The sequence below is a fragment of the Osmerus eperlanus genome, chromosome 24 (genome assembly GCF_963692335.1).
Source record: "Osmerus eperlanus chromosome 24, fOsmEpe2.1, whole genome shotgun sequence".
Taxonomy (NCBI): domain Eukaryota; kingdom Metazoa; phylum Chordata; class Actinopteri; order Osmeriformes; family Osmeridae; genus Osmerus; species Osmerus eperlanus.
In genome coordinates, this window is record NC_085041.1 from 4,155,355 (window position 1) to 4,176,016 (window position 20,662).

General features: G+C 41.9%; 1 protein-coding gene across 3 annotated transcripts; it reads left to right on the plus strand.

The window, feature by feature from the left end:
* The first annotated feature begins 1,227 nt into the window (after positions 1-1,227).
* Positions 1,228-19,051, plus strand: LOC134011095 (homer protein homolog 3-like). Of its 3 annotated transcripts, none has more exons than XM_062450543.1 (11): positions 1,228-1,495; positions 2,840-2,889; positions 7,424-7,580; positions 8,163-8,294; positions 8,446-8,553; positions 11,187-11,207; positions 13,135-13,265; positions 14,794-14,950; positions 16,913-17,026; positions 18,075-18,155; positions 18,393-19,051. In XM_062450543.1, the coding sequence occupies exons 2-11, from the start codon at positions 2,867-2,869 to the stop codon at positions 18,576-18,578; spliced, it is 1,110 nt and encodes a 369-aa protein (XP_062306527.1). In that variant the 5' UTR covers positions 1,228-1,495; positions 2,840-2,866; the 3' UTR covers positions 18,579-19,051. The 3 variants fall into 3 exon arrangements, with proteins under 3 accessions (XP_062306527.1, XP_062306528.1, XP_062306526.1); XM_062450544.1 differs by having other exon boundaries at positions 2,843-2,889; XM_062450542.1 differs by lacking the exons at positions 1,228-1,495; positions 2,840-2,889 and adding an exon at positions 6,062-6,308.
* The last annotated feature ends 1,611 nt before the right edge of the window (positions 19,052-20,662 follow it).

Consider the following 20,662-nt stretch of genomic DNA (forward strand, 5'->3'; position numbering starts at 1 on the left):
TTATTTGGGCAAGAATAGTAATGTAATGGTATTGATGACATTGTACAATTATCCATGTTCTAGTGTAGATCGTTGCCATTACCATCTCTGTGATTTTCCACTGTAGGCGTCACATGGGACTATATCAGCTGACGGCCTCCTATTCCTCATTGAGGTCAGGTCAGAGATGCTGGAGTACAGATCTATCTTTTTAAAAATCAACTGTGTCTCCCATGTGGCCATGCATGCCAAATATAGGCCTAATTTAGGTCTATCATTATGGTAAGGTATCGCAACTATGTGTTTGATTAGATAACAACTTGTAAATTGCCTCAGCCTATTTACACATTATTTCATTTGAAACACACATGTGGATGGGTTAATGTACATTCATACACTGAACAACAGTCCCTACAGATTTGAACACAGCAGTCAAGGACTGAGATGAATGGTCTGAAATAGGCCAATGCACAGCATGATTAGTGCACGACGCACCTAATACGAAAGGGATACATCCCACATTCTCTCTGTTGTATTTCAATAGTATTGCTTTGCTTTTCAGATTAAAACAATTCTGAGAATTCTAAACAGGCAAAATAATAATAATCCAGAAACAAAAAAAATGACAATGCTGTAAATGCCTTTAGCACTAGTGTGCTCCAGTACGTATTTGGGGAAAAAATAAATCTGAAAACTTCAGATTTGACGTGTAATTTTTTTTTAACCTGGAAATGACCGCGCAGATCTAGGCTACTATCATCTTGACAGACCGTTTTTGTGTTTCAACTTCGAATCCGACCTACCAGCCACTTGTGCAGCGGATCCCGGAAATCAATCATTTGAAATCAAATATTCTAATTCCATTAGTCTACCAGACAAAATCAAACCTCATTACATGTGGCGAGAATGCTTTCACGTCAGCTGGCAGATGACTGTAAAATAACATTTCACACTTGTAATGGCTTTAAGTGCAACGTAATTGGATACGTGGAATAGTAACCACCAGGTGGTGTCGAAGAAGATCTCAAATTCAAATTGAACAGCTAAGGCTTCTTGAATGGGATACTAGTATTATGAACATCGGCACAGTAACGAGGGACAACAAAGTGAAGATTAAAGACGGATTTCACTGTCGTGAGAGGACCGTTTTCAGTGGTTGCAATAAATTCGCACTTAAAATTGTTTTTCTCTGAGAGAAGTTACATTTTTAGGTTAGAGAAGTACTCGGAAGACGTGATTCGCTGGAGATACGGACAAAGGAAAGCTGTAATTGTGCAGTTGACTTCAAAGGACAAAACTACAACACTTGAGAAAACACTACTGCAACAAACTAAAGAAATCTACGTGGATTAGTTCTGGTGTTAGATATGTAACGCAACGTGAAACTTGCTGTGACATTTGAGACGATTTGTAGCCTACATATCCACTCGGAGACAAAAGAGAAGACTTGGTATAGCCTACGTAAAATATAAGACTGGGATTTTACATAGACACAACGTTTTTTCTTTAGCATGGGGTGAGTACAGCAGGCTATGTTAACCGTCATATGTTAGGTTTAATCGCTGTTTCATTATTTTTTTAAACGTATGCTGATGACGTCTGAATTTCTTTTGGAAGAAGAAAAAAAGTGAAGTTTTGCATGAGTTCAAGGTGGTGCGTAACTATAAAATGTAGCCTACCTATTTGATACGGACTCTCCAACTATTCCAGTAGGCCTATGCCGTACAGGTTTTACGGTTGGATCCGTTAATCTATTAACTACACTACTATAGCCTGCATGTTTGCTTTGAGGACTTAAACGTTTTATTACTGCCTTTAAATTGCACACTGTAGTTATCTAGCCACATTAACCGACATAGTATTGGGATTAGTATCAGTGGATTTGGTCTTGCTATTTTACTGCCATGACAACTTGACCTCATTTCAATGACATCCCTGATACAAATTGATTTGATTTAGTCAAATAATCACAGTCAACTGTGGAGTATCCCTGTATTACTTAGTATTACACACACACACACACACACACACACACACACCATAATGATGTGTCAACTGTTTTAATGCTTTCAGCGGATTCATACTTTTTCCACTCTACACGTAGACACTTAAGACAGAGATTGGTCACAGCGATACTGATCATTGATTCTGTCAGGACACCGGTGAACAGACGTCTCTTGGTGCCGTGTGTATACCTGTATGATCCTAGTCCGTTCAGATCCCTCCAGAAAGGATATTTTCATGTTAATAAAACAGGTCAAGATGTGCTTAACCCTCGTGCTGCCTTCGGGTCACATGACCCAAAGGTTCATAACGAACCATCGTTGTGTTTACCCAATTTTACCCAATACAAAAACAAATAAAAATAATTTTCTTTTAACCTTCGCAATGTGGGGGGTCTGAGACAGCCCAACGGTTAAAAGAAAATGCTTCACTTTGTTTTTGTATGCGGTAAAGTTGTCGCAATACGACGGTGGGTCACAATGACTGATGGGTCAGAACGACCCGAAGATAACACAAGGGTTAAAGGCTATTGAAGATACCATCATTAGTTAAGGTAGATGTTGCTTCATTGAATTATTCCTGCAAGTAATAGAGCAGCTCTTCAGACAATAATTTGTTTCTTAAATACATCCTTGACTAGAACACATCAGTAAGTATTTAGCATCAAAACAATGGGATGAATCCCAAGAGCGTACCACGAAAAGCATAATTTTGAACAAGAAAACATCATAAGGTTAATTTGCGATTGAGTTAAATTGGCCCTGAAAACAAGTTCACTCAATCCTTGATAAAGTCCCACTTGTTAAACACCTTTTCATTGTGTTGCTTTTGCCTTCTTTCCCTTTTTCTATCACAGAAGAGGATCCTTCCATGAGCACTAATAATGTATCCACTACACAAAGAAAGGTATTATAGACATGTTTTATGTTGTGCTTGCCCATTATCCATTATCTCTTCCAGCCAAGGTGTTCTCTCATCCACCCAAATCTTTCTCCTGCCCCTAATTGTGCCCTATCAAGGTTGTGCACTTGTGCTATTATGTTAATCAACCCATTTGTAAACCTACCTTTTGTAAGTCATCCATTTACTATAATTTTCATTTGATTTAAATCAAAATATGATTTATTTTGTGGTCAAATTAGTGTCCCAATTGACTATCTGGAATTGTCTTCCGTTGACTGTTGATCTGTTTTATTGCTTTTTGATTTGATTTGCTGTTGTGGTGCTCCCTCTGCTCTGGTCTAATAGACTTTTCTCAAAGTAACTTCATGTCTTTATTAGAGCAATTCATTTGCCAGACGCATCATAACCACTGACCTTTAATTAAGTTAAGAGTCCTGTGTAGTTGGCGTGTTTGAGCAATTTTGCAATCAAAAGACCTTTGATAATGAGTGTGAGCACAGCTCAAATCCTCATTTAATTAGTGCCATCGTCAGGTCCCCAGTGACTAGTGTCTGTCTGCTTCATCAAGACGTTTCTACAGGGTTCTCTTAATTCAATTCAAAATTTGAAAATTAATTACTTTTTCCCCAACATTTAGGCCTAATGGGTGCTGAAATGTAGACTTGCTGTTGAGTATCTATGAGTTAGCGTTTCTCAAATGCTATTTTGGTATTTGGTTGTGCAGTGTCATGTTGCTGAACTGAACACTTGCGCTCTCACAGGAATGTGGATCGAGGGTCTGTCGAGTGTCAGTGGGGGGGTCAAAGGAATTAAACCCTTGAAAGAGAGCTACAGTAAATGTAACTCTTTTATACATGCAAATTCCACTCTTTTATTACAAAGACTGTGCCACTCCTACCTGCTCTTGGTCGGATTGGCAAATCGACCTAATTCAGAGAGGACCTCTGCACAACCCCATGTGGAAAACCTACATGGCATAGTGAACAAAGTGATCTCGAAATGTAGCAATTGGCAATTTTCCAGAGGACCTTTAAGCCATAATCCAAAATTGCTGCAAATGGCCTACCATTTGTAGTAGTGCCACTACAATAGATGCCTTAAAACATCAACAATGGTAATTCAGAGCTTGCAATCAGTGCCACAGTGGTGCATTTTCACATTTTTTGTATTACAGTTTAGATAAGAGGACGATATTACATTTTTGGGAGTGTGTTTGGTATTTTATAGAACAGTTACTAAATCCTGAATGTCGGGGACACTTACCTTAAGATGATGTGGTGAGTGAAGGTTTTGGATTGTCTTTTTGATAACAGAAAACTCATTTCTAACCACCTTTATTTATTCTCCAGACATCTGACTGTTTTTCTATCTTAGGTATAGCATAGGAGCACTCCACTTAGCAGCAAGTGCTAAATTGCAGCAGAGATGGCTGTCTCAGCATGTATTTATCTGAGCTATTTATGGCTGTGGAGCTCAAATTGGCAGTTTGAAGCTTTGCTGGACTACAAAACAAGTCATGGGTATCTTCAGGCTGGTTAGAGGGGGCAGCTGATCCGCATCGGGGGCCATTTTTCAGATCAGTGGATTTGGGAGATGAATTACACAGGGAGCTTAAGCATGAGACGAAGAGACAAGTGAGAGGGATTATCGAGCAGTGACACAAGTGTCTGCGGCCGCCTCAACACACCCAGGGGTCACGGCAGGAGTGTGCCGTGTGGCTAAACTCAAAATGTGTCAGAAAAGTGCAATCTGCTGTTCCGTCTCGGTTTAAATCGAGTGAGATTGAGTTGAGCCGTTCGTTCCTTAAAGAGGATCATAGATAAACACACTTGAATACGTTATTAATGACGTACTGCCCACTTTGGTTGTACATGTGGTGCTGTTAATAATGATTGCAATTGTGATTCCAAAGCTTTAGATTGCAATACTATTACTGACTAATGAATGAATGATTCTTAGTCTGAAGTTTGACCTTATCCATCTACCTAAAACGTCTGATTCCTACTTGCAACTTGACTTCTATACATACAAGAAACGACTGCTCATCTTTATTGAATTTCTGTGAAACATTGATTTGAATCTATAGGATATAAGCCTGCATAGGGAAAGAAAGAGGTAATGAAATATAGATAAGTGGGGAAGTCAAGCTGGGCCCACAGCCAACAGAGCAGCTTTACCCTGCTGTCTCTCCATCCAGTTGTCCACTGCCAGCTGTCCTACTCACCTTGCTGGCCATGAAGGCAACACAATCTCTAGTACATTACATCACAGCTTTGACTCACTTATAACAGTAGCTTGTGCAGCTGTATTAAAATGATTTGTAACTTTTACTTCCTCCCCTCTTTGAGGTGATCGGTTACCCAGCATGCTTGTTTTGGGATGAGGCCGTCCTGTACAGACTCAGGCTGTAGCCTTTCAACTCTGCTTTGTTGAAACATGGATTTAGCAAAGGGCAGGAGCCGAAAAGCACAGAAGTGGTGCATCACACTAGGACCTTTTATTCCTTTTTGCATATTTAGTAGTGATGGCCTGTCTTGTTAGTGCAAACACTCTCCTAGAATGTATTATAACTAGTATATATATATATATAGGGCACATTTGATTCCAATAAAAACAAATCTCTGCACTGCACACAATTGCACAATTATCATTCAGTTCATGCATGGTTGGCTAATGAGCTTTGTAGATGTGGTGGGGGGGAGGGGAGAGAATATGACCGGGCTGGAAAATAACTGATAATCTATCTGGACGGCCCTCTGCATTTAGACCTTGTGGAGAAGTGTGACCTTGTGTCTGGGCTGCAGCACAACACGATAAAGCTGTCACAGTTTGCAGTGGCAGTTTAAAGGCTGGTTGAATGTTAGGGGAATGTTGGACGACAGCGAGTGAATGGTTCATTGTGGTGTACTAGCTAGCCCCCAGGGGTCTTTCATGACCCTGTGAAGTTGGCGTTGTAGGGAAGGCCAGCCGATCAGTCAAGGCCCCTTACTCGTGAACCCCCACCCCTCTCCCCCCCTCTTCCTCCACGTGGCTTCCTCCCTATCCTTGTCCTCTCCGTTCAGTTGGCACGAATACTGCTCTGAGCTCTAACTACATTGCCCCCCCCCCCTCCCGCTGGACCCATCCACACACATTTCACTCAAGGCGCAGTCAAGAGTCTTCACAAGTGCAACAGTGCGAGATGTGGCCTCTTTACAGCTGAGTTCTTCTCCGGGCCCTGTAGACTCTCGATCAGTTCCTGTTACGGGATACCCACTGATGCTTTATAGTTCCTGCCTCTCTCAATAAGAATTTAATCTATGCTAATCTATGCACGTCATCAAGTCTCCACATGATGTAACCTGACCGATGAATGATGAGCTTCCTAGAGGTCCAAAAAGGGCAGCTGACATTTTCCTCTCGACACAGAGACATCCAATTAGGTAAGGAGATTCATTTTGAAATGAAGCAATGTTGTTCTGACATCCGTGCACATGGTGTTTCCAACAATATTGTCTTACATTTGATTACTCAGTTGTGTTGACTTTGACGCCTGGCTTCCTGTGTTTTACGGATCGTGATATTTCGTGAGAACAGACACTTGCCTTCAGATTGTATACTTTATGCTGTTTCCAAAGATGGTTAAAAAAACAATGAAAGCAGTACGACCTATTACCCATCTTTGTTATTACACCATTTTAAGATCAGTATAATCTTACATTAAGTTTATATGCTTGTAGGGTTTATTATTGAGTAATCATCTTTTTCCCAGACTACAACTGGAGGATTACACTTGTGTTGCTTTTGGCTGTAGAGGATTCTTATTGGGCCCAGTGAGCTAAGAAAGAACAATCACATCACTGCTATGTAAAACAGATGGAGAATGTTCAGACTGTATTATTTCATATCGGCATATCAGACTGTATTATTTCATATCGGCATATCCCCTTGTTATTTCTGTTCTCTTGACAAAGCACACAGAGGCCTTCTGGCATGGCTCATTAATATCAATATATATCCAATTGGATAGCAGTGGGGGGGGGGGGGGGAGTACACAGCATTTGTTAGCATTGTGTAAATTCTATTAGCGGGGTAAAGTTGTGTTCACTTAATGCAGATGAGTCACCATCAGCATCTCATTTTAATTGATGGATCTGGCTCTCTTCTTCAAATAAGAAAGCAACACGCAATTAAAGAGACTGTTGCTTTAGGAAGTCTCTAACTATAATCCATTGATAGGTTCATTAGACAGATGTCTTGGACAAATTCCATGAGAACGTCCTCAGGCTATTCAAAACAATGAAATGTTTAAAGGGACTATCTGGATTTAAAGCAGGAATTTGCATCTGAAAACAAACCATTGTATGGTAATCACACCTACAGTTGTGTATGTCCGCTGTCCTCTGTTTAGAAAACAGACTGATTGACGGATCAAATCCCTACATACTGTAAATGTCCTTCATTTCACCTTGTTGCTTTTGACTGAAACAAGGCAACTGACGAGACTGCTTCACTGTTATACCTACCCCATCTCTTGTTTGTTTGTTCTGCCCTGAAGGGAACAGCCCATCTTCAGCGCCCGTGCGCACGTGTTCCAGATTGACCCGGCCACCAAACGCAACTGGCTCCCCGCCAGCAAGCACGCCGTCACCGTCTCCTTCTTCTTCGATGCCAACCGCAGTGTCTACCGCATCATCAGCGTCGGAGGAACCAAGGTGAAAGGAACGCATTCCCTCTCTCGCTCGCTCTCTCTCTCTCTCTCTCTCTCTCTCTCTCTCTCTCTCTCTCTCTCTCTCTCTCTCTCTCTCTCTCTCTCTCTCTCTCTCTCTCTCTCTCTCTCTCTCTCTCTCTCCTCACGCTGCGCCCTTCGCCATCCTCCTCACATTTCACACAGGCCTACTCGACAGCACGGTCTCCATGGGGCCCACGCCATTAGTGGAGACTTGTGTGGGGTTGGAGGGAGGTAGTACTGTAAGTTGGTCTCTTTGATGTGGAAGGGGCACCTGCTTTCATTTCAGACAAGCTCCCCCGCTGTTTGGCTAATGAGCATCCCAAAGAGAGACATTCATAGTCCTGTCTGATTCTTGTCCCACAAAAAAAAGGTCATTTTGAGTGTTTTTTGTTGAAAAGGAGCAGCAGATTTTTTTTCTGTTGGCCTACAGAAGAACGAAATGAATCCTTTTTATGTATATCTCATTAAAGATATTACATGAAAATGTTCTCTACCTGAACTGTTCCGTTTCATCTGCATGGCTGTTATCTCCAGTCTTTTATTCCACCACCTTCTTTCATCTTAGGCCATCATTAACAGCACCGTGACCCCCAACATGACCTTCACCAAGACGTCACAGAAGTTCGGCCAGTGGGCGGACAGCCGGGCCAACACCGTGTATGGCCTGGGCTTCGCCACAGAACAGCAGCTTCAGCAGGTAAGGCAGTGCCCATGGACGAACAACAATCAACTTATTTCAAGAAAATCAGTCTAAAATGTTACACACAACACTGGATGACAAGTCTAATATTATGAATGTAACGTATTTATATATATATATATATATTTACTCTTCTGATTTTTTTTAGTTTTCAGACCAATTCAAGGAAGTGAAGGAGGCGGCTCGATTGGCCCGGGAAAAATCCCAGGAGAAGTTTGAACTGGCCAACCCCGCTCTGAACATCGCAGCCCCTCAGGTGAGAGCCGGAACTTCACCTGTTTTTGTTTTTCCTGTCACACTAAGCAGTAAAGAGCATGAAGCTTTAGCAGCACTCCACATGGAGCCACGCAGTCACACACAAAACATTTTAAGACACTTAGGTAGCATCCACCGACGCTCTTTCTGGGCATCCTATAATGTTCACATTTGGTTCACTCTATTAAGGATTTCATGCATAAAAATTGTGACTCAGAGCGTACAAAATGCTCATTTCAAGTTAAACTGAGGGACTGTGATATATTTTCACCTCCTGGGATTGAGAGGGAGGGAGGGTTGGGGCAGAGGGATTGGGTGGATCATCTATAAAGCGAGGGTGCTTTTTTTTTTTTAAGAATCTAGGCCGCTGTTGAAATGGACTGACAATAGCAGCCTTTGTTCCATCAATGTGGGGTATTTTCTTGATTGAAATGATAACATCTAAATGTCAGTTGAAGGAGGGACTGAAATTGTACGTCAGACAAAAGTCTCCATTATTGTTGATGTTGTGTGCAGGAATATCATTCTTTGAGGGTATATTATTTCTGTAATTCGAATAGTAACGAGTGAGTGATCGGCTTATGAGCCAATATAAAAAAGAAAACAATGTAAATGCTAACTAATTGCATTCTGAGGACCATTGTTGTTCAATTCATTGTCATTAGAGACAACCTGAATTCATCTCTAATCCAGTTCATTTTGATGTCCTATTGTTGAAAAGTAATTGGAATCCATCGTTTGATAAGTGCCAGACCAATTTGGTTGTTGCAACAACATGAATGAATTGTGAGAGGAAGGAATTGAGGAAGGTGAATATTGACTAAACGAAAGGCAGAATTTTTATTTTCTGGAGTCGAGCTTGTTCCCGGAGAAGAAATTCTCCATTGTACTGTTGCGTGGCACTGCCTCCTCATTGTCCAGTTATACAATAGCTATCCTGTCCAGTATTCTGACATAACAAGCACTAGGTTTAAAGGAATACACTGATGCGAATGTTGATCTGTTCACAGGGAATTCTGTCCAGTGTGTTGCGTTTCACTGATCACATGATTAAGGCCTTGTGTTTGGAATCATGTGGAAACATGTATTTGTCTCCTGTGGCCATAGTTCACACAGCTGCAGGTCACCTAGGAAACGGTCTGCAGTGTATTTCTTTGTACAGTTGATTGAAGCCCCCACCCCTCTTGACACACACACACACGATCAGAACCGCAGAGGAGGGCTGAAGGGTTAGAAGCAGCATGCAGGCCGAATCCATCACAGTTTTTTTTCCAGCAATCAAAACTAACAATGTGCTCATTGATTTGTTTCGAGTTTTTGGATTGTGAGAATAAACATCTAACCATTTTCTCGAGTAGAATGAAACCCTGGCTTTTTTTCAGGCAGTTTTTCCGTTTGTTTACACACCAAGCTACAGTATGCATGGACTTACACAGGCTAAACTGTGTCTCGTCGGCATGGCGAGTCCCAAACATGAACGAGCACGGCCCTTGCTTATATCAATATAAAGGCTGAATATTAATCAATAAATCAATTCAATGCCGGTTGGAGCTGGGCTTTTTTCAGCCCTCGAGCTTTAGATTTGAAGAGACCCCTGTTGAAGCGAATAGGGTATAAGTGTCTTGTGACAGTTTTATTTCAGCACTGTACTACCGCTCTTGAACGAATCACCTTACGGATGAATCAGTGCACACCTCCTCCACCCCACCAGTGCTGCCATTCTCTCACAGTCCTAATGCCTGCCACCCAACAGTCTTTTCCATCTTGTTTGACACATTCAATGTATTTCTGCTCATAATTGTCTGATCAAATGCACATAGGATAGGATACATGATTCTCTGTGATCCAGTGCCATACATGATGTCCTTAGACTCAGCGTTCCATATTTAATAAGATGTAGACGCAAAAGTAATGTCACAAAGAGCACGGCTCTTACAAAGGTGCATTTTTTGGGAGTTTTTCCTTGTCTTCCTTGAGGGTTTAGGTTGGTTGAGGGGCAGTTCTATGGGCATATGTGAAGCCCTCTGTGACATGCTTGCGTGTAAAAAGGGCTATACAAATAAATTTGATTTGATTTGATCAAATACGGACCTACATTTGGGCCTCATCAATTAATAAAGCCGGTTTGTTCTTTGATTCAGGCCAAGGACGTACAAACAGGAACATTTCAATTTCAATGTAATTTATTTGATCAAGAGGGACAGTGTACATTCATGAACATTTAAATGTAAATGCACCCTATTATAGCCAAAAGGCTAGTTTCCATTGGCAGCCAGAGTGGAAAAAAGGCTATACAACCTAAAAAAGGCATTAAAAGCTATGAAGCAAGAGAAACTGGTCGGACAAAGTCTCGTATTAATAAGTAAAAGCGTTGATATTCCGTGGTGCAGAGATGTAAGTTTGAAAGCTCTCCGGATATATGTAGAGAACACTTTAATATTTAATAAAGTAAAGAGTTATCTGCAACCATCAACCTTAGCAATGTGTGATCCCTCAATGCATGTCATTTATTGTTGTGTTTTGAACACCCACTAAAATTGTGCTGATGGGAACATTTTATGAGCTCTGTTTTTATGTGTTCCACTCTCTTCTCCCACCATGAATTCCCCCTGCTCCTGATGCATCATGGGATAGCTCCCCTCCCAGCTTTCTCAGGTGAGTTCTATGTCTGTGACACCCCTCTTGACACAGCAAGCACGCCACATCCTGTACTCCAAAAGAGCCATCCTCAACATTCCAAGATGGTCTCCATTGTGAATTTTTGATTGGACAGGGGAGATCCAATTGTAATCAACAATGCATTACAGTACGGTAGACTGAGACAAGTTTGTTTTCCATTTCACAGACAGTACAGCTGTACCTGTCCCCATATAGCCTTGCACACATCAGATAACTAATTATGAACAGAGCAGGGCGATAATAAGGTGATATGAGAGTTGTAGTACATGTAGAAACCATGTGTAAGATAGAGAAGCCCATTTCAATATAGTAATATATCGAAGGCCATACATATCGCTATTCTGCTGAGTGATATCACCCTTATATTTACATTCTCTCCGCTTGGAATACATTAATAAAAATGAGTGGCAAATGTGTAATTCCACCACATATTACTTAAACATGAATCAGAATATGAATAATTAAATGGAGAGCTCTGTTCCCTTGCTTGAAGTACTTTGGTGTGGAGTCCTCTAATTGTCCTCCTTTGATTCTCTGGTTCTTTCCCCTTTGGACTTAGCTCTTCTTCTTTTTAATAATGCCATATAGTTCTACTGTAGATTATTATTATCCCCCCCCCCCCCCTGAGTCTGACCGTGGAATACACAGAGCCGAGTCGGAGAAGGGAATTAATAATGGAAGCTTTTTTGAGTGCAGCGGTGTAATGGTTCAGCGATGCACTTTGAGTTTGTCAGGCTCAAGTTTGGTTTTCTATCTGGCCACAGAGGACTAGGAAGGGGGGGGAAAACATTGTTCACCAACCCGTTTACACTACAGCTGTGATAGGTTTTCAGGAAGCAGGATCTGAAGTGAAGGTTCTCCTTAGTCTCAGTGTTAACATGTAAACATGCTCTAGCCAAGCTGCTGCTGTGCAATTAAGCCATGGCTATCTTGCTGAATTGGGCCAGCACTAAAAAGAGGCTTCAAAAAAGCCTGTTAGATACAGTCGAACAAAGGAGCCGGTTTGTTGTCACAGAGCACAGGTTTAATATTGTCACATTTAACCCCTTTTGTAACAAACTATGAAACCTGCAAAAGACCAACTGTGCTTCAGTCGTGCACTCGGCATTTGAATAAACAGCTTACCGCGGCACACTGGCAAGCAAATAAAGGGCAACATTTGTAACTTAGCCAGTGTGCCTTTGAATTTAAATCACTCCAAAGTGAAGACGCCATATGCTGCTCCATGCACCACAAAGTAATGGTTGCCGGATGCTCCCCACTCATGCTTAGATGCTCAACTTTGAACCTATGCAACGGATATGGAGGCTGAGAAGAGACACAATAGCTTTGGGCTCATGGAGTTCTGTCCCAGACTGGCTTATTTGTTTTGATGAGCTGTCTGGCTGATATGAATGCCTGTCAGCATTTTGAATAAACGAATAGGCTTAAAAAACGGGTCTTTGTCAGATGAATCCATAAAACATCAATTTGGAAAATGTTCTCATGTCACATTGGAGCAAGAGATATATTTTACAGGAAGAAGTGATGTTAGAGTTATCGTACTCGCTAAATACCCATTGGAAAATTGAATCGGTTGTGCATTTCTCAGGCAGTCAGGGGAGTTGGGGAGACAAACAGAACAGTCAGCGTCTCTCTCTCCTTTTTCAAAACACAACGGATGATAAGGAGCCAAGACACACAGCCAGCACTTCATTTCCATACTCATGGTTTCCATTTCAGCTGATGGAAGTTTAGAAGCTTAATATCCCAACCCATAAGACCCAACACTGAGTTCTCTTTAACTTCACTCAGGGTCCAGGCTTTGAGGAACACTTAGGAAAATGTCGATGTTGAAACGTGGCGATTGGAGAGATGTCCCGTTTCCATGCTGCGGTTCTGACGTCCCTGTGTGGTCCTCCAGGCTCTCTCCGAGGACCGCCACTCCCCCCCGCTGCTGACGGTCAATGGCCCTGGGGAGCTCCTGCGCAGCAAGAGCGCTGACATGGAGATGACGTCGGAGAAGGAGCACATCAAGAAGATGCTGTCAGAAGGGTATGGTGGGGAACGTGCGGCCCACTCATCCATATTGAGCGGGTGGTGGGTGGGTGGCTGGGGGCGGTGGGGTGGGGGCGGGGGGTTGAATGTGTATATACTGTAGTTATAAATTATATGCTGTATTTTGGATCCAAAGAGTTAGTTGATCTACTGCTATTGTGTAATTGAGGAATGGATGCCAGGATGTGAATTGACAACCGAAACGGCGTCTGTTTAATGATAAAGCACCACATAGCCACTTCAATATTTTGAAAACAATAACTCTGTGGATGGAAAAGGTCTCCCTCTTAAGTCTCCCAAAACCTAGCGGACATCACACATGATTAGTCTCTTCTTAATATTGTACTATTTAACTACAGTCGCAGTTACAAATGACAGTATGAGACATATAGGTTGCCTAGTCACAGGAGCAGTAGAATTGTGTTGCATGACAGTCTGAATAAGTACTTTGTTTCCCATCCTCTAATTTCTAGGGCAGTGCCCGTTTCAGCGTGCAGCACAAAGAGAAACTCACTGGCTTGAGGGTGAACAAAAGCCTAAACGTGTGCACAAAGTCAAATTATGTACCGTCTTTTAACATGAGAATCAGATATAGGGAGGCCTAAGTGAATGGAACATCACGTTCACACAGAGCTCACTTTAGTTTTCCCTCCCTGGGCTGATGAGACGGAGAAACTGTCTCACCTAATTCAACCCAGCGCCACATTAGATGACATAGTGCATAGCGGTAGAAGAAACAGATTAGTTCTATAAGAGCAAGCCCCTATACCAGTCACGCAGGCTTAGGCGCTCCACAATTGAACCTGCATGTATGAAGCTGTTTCTTTGCGGCTGTTCTCCCATAGAGACTTGCAAGGAGGTGTGGAATGTGTTAACACTTTGGATGCCACTGCCAAGTAGACCCACACAAACACATCTATGTAGACAGTGACATGTCCCCTCAGCCTAACAAGTGTCTGACTAACGATGTGTTTGACAGGAATTGCCTACGTGCTAATCTTACCAGTTCGCACATTCATAATAAATGTGGCAGCTAAGAAAAAAGCACCACGCAAAATATTACATAATACAAACAGTACAGAATCAATACTATTCAACAAGCCAAAGGTCTGCATCTTGTATGGGTTGCTAGTGTAGTGCAAGTGTACTAGCCATCTCAAGCCATGTCCCAAGGCCCTAGTTTTTCTCTTGTTGTAGAGGCAGTGTGTGTGGGAGTTTTAACCCACAGACAGTTGGCTACTGACAGTGTACCACTGTGAGTCATATGAGCATTGGTTAACATCATGGTAATTAATGAGAATAACACACAAACATTCTCACACCAGTCTGGGCATACAAATACTACTTACTCCCAATTTTCTTCTCTTAAAATGTCTATTTTATTGCTACGATAATTAGGCTTAGTTGTTTGACATGCTGTTGCTATGGAGATGTAGTTGTCCTGCACATAGATGTTGTTGGTAAAAAAAAAAAACGATGGCTGCTGTTTTTTTAAATGGGAAACCGTTCCTCCATTTCTCCTTAGGTCCATATGTGAGATCAACCTTGAGGCCGAGTTGTTCACCCTGCAAGACAGCAATGTTAAGCTAGTGGCGGCGCTGCATGAGGCTAACAGTGGCGCAGAACAGTGGAAGAAACAGCTGGCTGAGTACCAGGAAGAGACGGAGAGACTCCGAGATCAGGTGAGACGGAGATCCAGAGAGCGTTTTCTAAACGACATGACACCTCCTCCACACAGGGTGTTGCCACACTGTGTTGTCAGGAGTGGGATTTGAACCGAAAGTTTAAAAAAGAAAAGAACATTTTGTATTATTTAGTTTAAATGACATTGAGTGACATCGCTTGATTTAAACAACGGTTTGGCAGAGGTTGTGGGCCAGAATACATCTGAAAATCTTTGTATGGGGATCAACCTGACATTCTTAATCACAACTTTGAGAAGCTCAGTGGTGGCATGAGTCATATATATTATCAAAGTTTGAACACTTCATTCAACTAGTAAGTGGAGTTCATTCAGAATGGCATGTTTAATTCTGTTGTTGATGTTTATTCCATCTTGAGAGCATAACTGTCTGACTTGCCTCAACAGTCTGACCGTGAAACAGCTTCACGCATAACTTCTATCTTTAATTCAAAAAGTCAGAAATGTGCCCTCGGTCAAGATTAACAAGGTTTATCTACGAGGCAGCCAGAAATACCACATATCTGCGCTGAAACGATTGTCAACAGAACCGTCCTATTTTTTGCTCGGAGGGAGAACATCCATCTTGGTCCAGACGGAGGTTATCCCTTGACTGCAACAAAGTCAACCAGGTGGATGTAAGTGGAGCAGGCCTCCAGGGCCTGGCACGGCGGTATAGCGAGGCGATTTGAGAACAGGACACCTTTCTCCCCCCCTCCACACTCCCTGCCCCACTTAGGAAGAGAATGACAAATCACTCGAGAAACTGCGGGTGATTTCTAAATGAGAACTCCTTTCCCTCTCCAGTCTCGCATTGTATCGTGTGCCCTTTACTCTTGATCTATTATGGGATGTCTGTGACACTGCAGCGGGGCTCCTGTCCCTGGCCCTCCCTCTCACTCCTTGCCTTGATACTTGAGTACGAGGAAATTGCGCATGCACCGAAACTCCAGACGGTGCAGAACGAAGGGGAGATGGAACACATGATTTTGTGAACCCATCTGTTGTTTCCTTACCTTCCCAAATGCTAGCATAAGGCTTGCAAACCTTTCCAGCTCGGTTCATCCAGATATTCTGCTGCAATACCCAGCTGTCTGACTTGAACTGCTACTTGTATTCGGTTTGTGTGTCATCCCAATCAGCTGAATATGGGCGTAAACATTTAAAAAGAGCTCCATTTCCATATGTTTGAGGAGGGAAAGGGTTTCATAGCCTTGTCTGTGCACTTACAACATGTTCACTGTGGATTGGACCAAACATTCTGCTAGTGGTTGCTAGAGTTGGATCCCTAGAGGGCAGATGTCTCATATGGATTTGATGAGATGGGGCTTGCTCCTGTGGCAGTGTGTTTCCCCCCTACAGCAGCTTATTCCTGCATGGATGGATGGCACGGCATTAAAGAGGCTCTTTGACATTCCACTCGAAAACGTGCAAAGAGATGCAGATTGAGTGATGCAAATGTTGGCTGTGAGCGCATGTCATTTTGTTTCGTTTGACCCGTTGGACTTTTCTGGTTGAAGGGGAAACATCGTTGGGGATAAGATTGGAGAGAATGTAATGGTTAAAAAAAAATATATATATATATATACTATATCACGTGTTCTGACTTGGATGATGTGTTCTCATTTAGGAGAGCTGTCACTCATTACATTAGCATGTGACACTGCAATCCATAAGTTTGTCCCATTTTGTATGCTGAAAGCATGGAAATGGGTCAAATGAAGAGAAACCCACACCTTTAATGTCCCTTCCCTCTGACAATAAAATAAAGGTATCCATGGTGATATAGTCTGGAACATTGAGATCTTTTGAACATTTGGCATTAAAGATTTCCTGACCGCTTGGGATGAGCAACATAGCGAATCGCAAATGAAAATTAATTAGTTGTCATTGTTGCAGGGTGCGGGGTATTCTCCTGTTCACTGCTGTACTCGGGTGGGTGTTTGTGTTTGTGTGATTCCAGGTGGCAGAGCTGGAGGTGCAGAGCGGGCAGCTGGGGCCCAGTGATGGAGGCACCAGGGATGAACTCACTCAGTCCCTGGAGGAACTGGAGGCCCTTCTTAAAGCTAAAGATGAAGTGAGCACACCGTTTAAAGCTTAATTTATACTTAGGTCACGGACACTTTTGAAATGGTCGCCGACGGAAAAAAAAAGTGTCGCTCAGGCTGCTGCATTTATACTTCGGCAAACAGTCGCCTGTGCTCAAGGTTCGCGTGACGTAAACAGAATCATTTTACCGTTACATTCATAGCTATGGTTACATTGTTAACGCTTTGTAGCCTAGGTGATCAATCGGAGAAACTGACCATTTTAATTTTTCACTATGTGACGACATCCGCGCCTGTAGAAATTTCTCCTGGTAGGCGACACTTCGACCGAGACGTCATTTCTGTCGGCGACCTTTTCAAAAGTGTCTGCGACCTAAGTATAAATTGGGCTAAGGGGGACTTTAAAATAAATTGTTGAAAGAACTGTTGAACCAAACTGTTTATTGAAGACCACCACCACCACACACATACCCAACTCTGCATAATTTAAAATCCTTTTTCACCTTCCTAACGGAACGCCGTTCAGATTATGTTTTGCATACTATGCAGCCTTTTGGCAATGTAGGTCAGAGGAAATTGCTTTGATTAAAGGTGTATTACTTTGATTGATAGAATCTTGGTTTCATAGAACAACTGTCACTCAACCTTTCGATCAATTTGACAAGGAGAAAATATTAACATAAATATTGGCAAACTTGTTTTATTTGTATCAAGTTGTTTTGTACTGAGCTTGTGTTACATAGGAATACAACAGAATACAGAATAACAATACAAATCAGTTTCTTCAAAGCATTCATATGTGTATCTTTTTATACAGCCAGACTGCCTCACTTTCCACTGCCCCTGTGGTCAACTTTTATGTTTTAAGATGTTCCACCATTTCCCCTTAGGGATCAAAAACTTAGCAACTACTGGTACTACAATGAAAACAAACTGCACCCATCCTTTGATGGGGGGGGGGGGGGGGCACATGTATAAATCATTTATTTGTAGAAAGAAATATGTCAACCAATGAGTAGGAAGAGAAGTATGAATGCATTATTGAAGAAGGTTTCACCCATATATGCTCTCTTTTAGGAAATTCACAATCTACAGAGCAAGAAACTGGATGTCCATAAGTTGGAGACAGAGAGAGAGGAGGCTGTTCAGAGACTTCAGGTGCTTGGACGGGTGGTATAGTGGAAGGCCTTAGGGGGGACAACACATGATGGCAAAAATACGAGTCACAATGAATAATACATCAGAACCAAATACATAATAGATATCCTTGTTAGTTTTGTTTTTTCCTTTTTTATTCCCTGTGACTCAATGAAAGAAATGGCATATGTAAACAGCCATTTCTCTAAATGATCTGCTCCCCTAATGTCACTTGTGGATCTTCTCCCGGGGCTCTAGGAGATCGAGATGCGGAATGCAGAACTGGAGCAGCAAGTTCACAGCGCGGAGCAGACCCTGGCCTCCTCTGCGGAAGAGAGGGAGCAGGCAGAGGGCGAGCTACGCCGGGTCATCGACGTCCTTGACGTGAAGATCTACGACCTGAATGACCTGCGACAGACTCTGGCCAAGCTCATTGACAAATAACCACCATAGTATAAAAAGTCTGAATATATTGCCTTCCCTGCCTTCATCTGTACTTATCTTTAAAAAAAGGCATGAAAGGTGAAAGTAGCATAGATAATATCTATCAGGAGCTATGACTCATCTCTGTTCATGTGCTCAGTGCAGGTGAAGAAAGAAAAGGAAGTTGCTTAAGGCTATTGAGATGCACCCAGTGGAAGACGTTTCGACTGACAAGGAAGCTTGCTCTGAATGTTGTTAGCTCAAGCACACCTCAGGTGTGGCACCTTGCAATCACCTACTCCCACTGTACAGGTAACTAAAAGGACATGTTCACACATGGTTTCATAGGGCAGTGGTTCTCAACCCTGGTCCTCAGGTACCCCCTGTCCTGCATGTTTTAGATGTTTCCCTGCTCCAACACACCTGATTCAAATGAAGGGGTTTTTATCTAGTTATGCAGAAGCTTGCTAACGACCATTCATTTGAATCAGGTGTGTTGGAACAGGGAAACATCTAAAACATGCAGGACAGGAAGGAGGTACTTGAGGACCAGGGTTGAGAACCACTGTCATAAGGAATACATAAGGTCTTTTCTATTCATATGAGGACTCTTAATAAGTATTGCCACCATGTATGTAGAAGTTCATTTGGTTACCTTATATTTGGGTCTTACACTTGTAAGTACCAAGTAATTGTTTACGTTTGTCAATATTATCAAATTATTGTGTCAAACACTATGTATTATTACACTAACAGTTGCCATAATAATAACACCGTGATTTCTTAGAAGGTTTTGCTTCAAAATTACATTTTTGATCACCACGGATACATAATTTACAAAAACTGCATGAGCTCAGCAAAGCAATTTGCCAAGGAAAATAAGTTGTGTGTATTGCCTAGTGTACTATATTATGAGTTATGAGTAACACAAGTAGTTAGAAACCAGGTACTTATGACTTGTTTCAATACCAGCCTGTTCAACCAGACCAACAGCTCAGCTCGGGTCCTCTAGGCTACAGTAATTCAATGATAATGTTTGAACTCTTACAAACAAGCACAATCTACATGCAACTTATCTCCACTTGATCTAGGCCTTCCATTTATTGTAGGTACAAATAAAGTGCAATCGTTCTAGAATAAGCTATACTAATCATAGTATTGGTCCTGGAAAAGCACAAATCCCTAGGTCAAAGCTAGCGTGTCACCAAAGGCCCTTGTTTCTTTTTGGTGATCTATTAAATATGGATTGGCCTGTCAGTGGATTACTTCCACACCATCTAAAGGTGGGATGTTTTGTTGATCAACCCTTTTCTTCAAATTGTGTGCTCATTTTCAGTATGCATTGTGTCTTTATGATCAGCGGTCTTCAACCCTGATCCTCTAAGCCGACTGTCCTTTATGTTAGATTTTTCCCTGCTCCAACACACCTGATTCAAATCAACGGGTCATTATCAAGCTTTGCAGAAGCCTAATAACAACCCATTCATTTGAATCAGGTGTGTTGGAGCATGGAGATTTGAAGCATACAGGACAGTGGGCTCCAAGGACCAGGGTTGAAGAACTAAGAACCTTAAATAAGGGATGAGATCTCCATGTTCAACATTGATACTGTAGTCACATCACAAAATGCAGTACCAAATATGTAGTTTTCTGTTACCATGCACCTGGAAAAAGCACATGTATTAAAACTGGCTTCAGGGTAGTAATTTGTTTTAATTTTCTATTTTCATAAATCGCAACCTTTGGGTAGGTATTTTTACACAGCCCAGTAGTACTGATATACCTCAAAACACTTCAATACATCCAAGTCATGATTAAAGCCAGTGCATATTTTCACTCCCTTGATTTAACCAATCTTGGAAACGAAAGTTGTCTTACTGAAACAACCAGTGTAGTAAAAGATAATTCAACCTTGAAAACATTTGTACTTGTTTTTGAATATTAAAATGGAATCATGTTCATCTCACATCTTGTGGTCACTTGGTATGGCTTAGGTAAAAAAAAATCTTAACTAGCACTACATAATTGGGACACTACACATTGCGCCAGCTCATCTTCACTGGAGACTGGATATTTCCATTGAGTGTGTCACTTTGCCTAACATT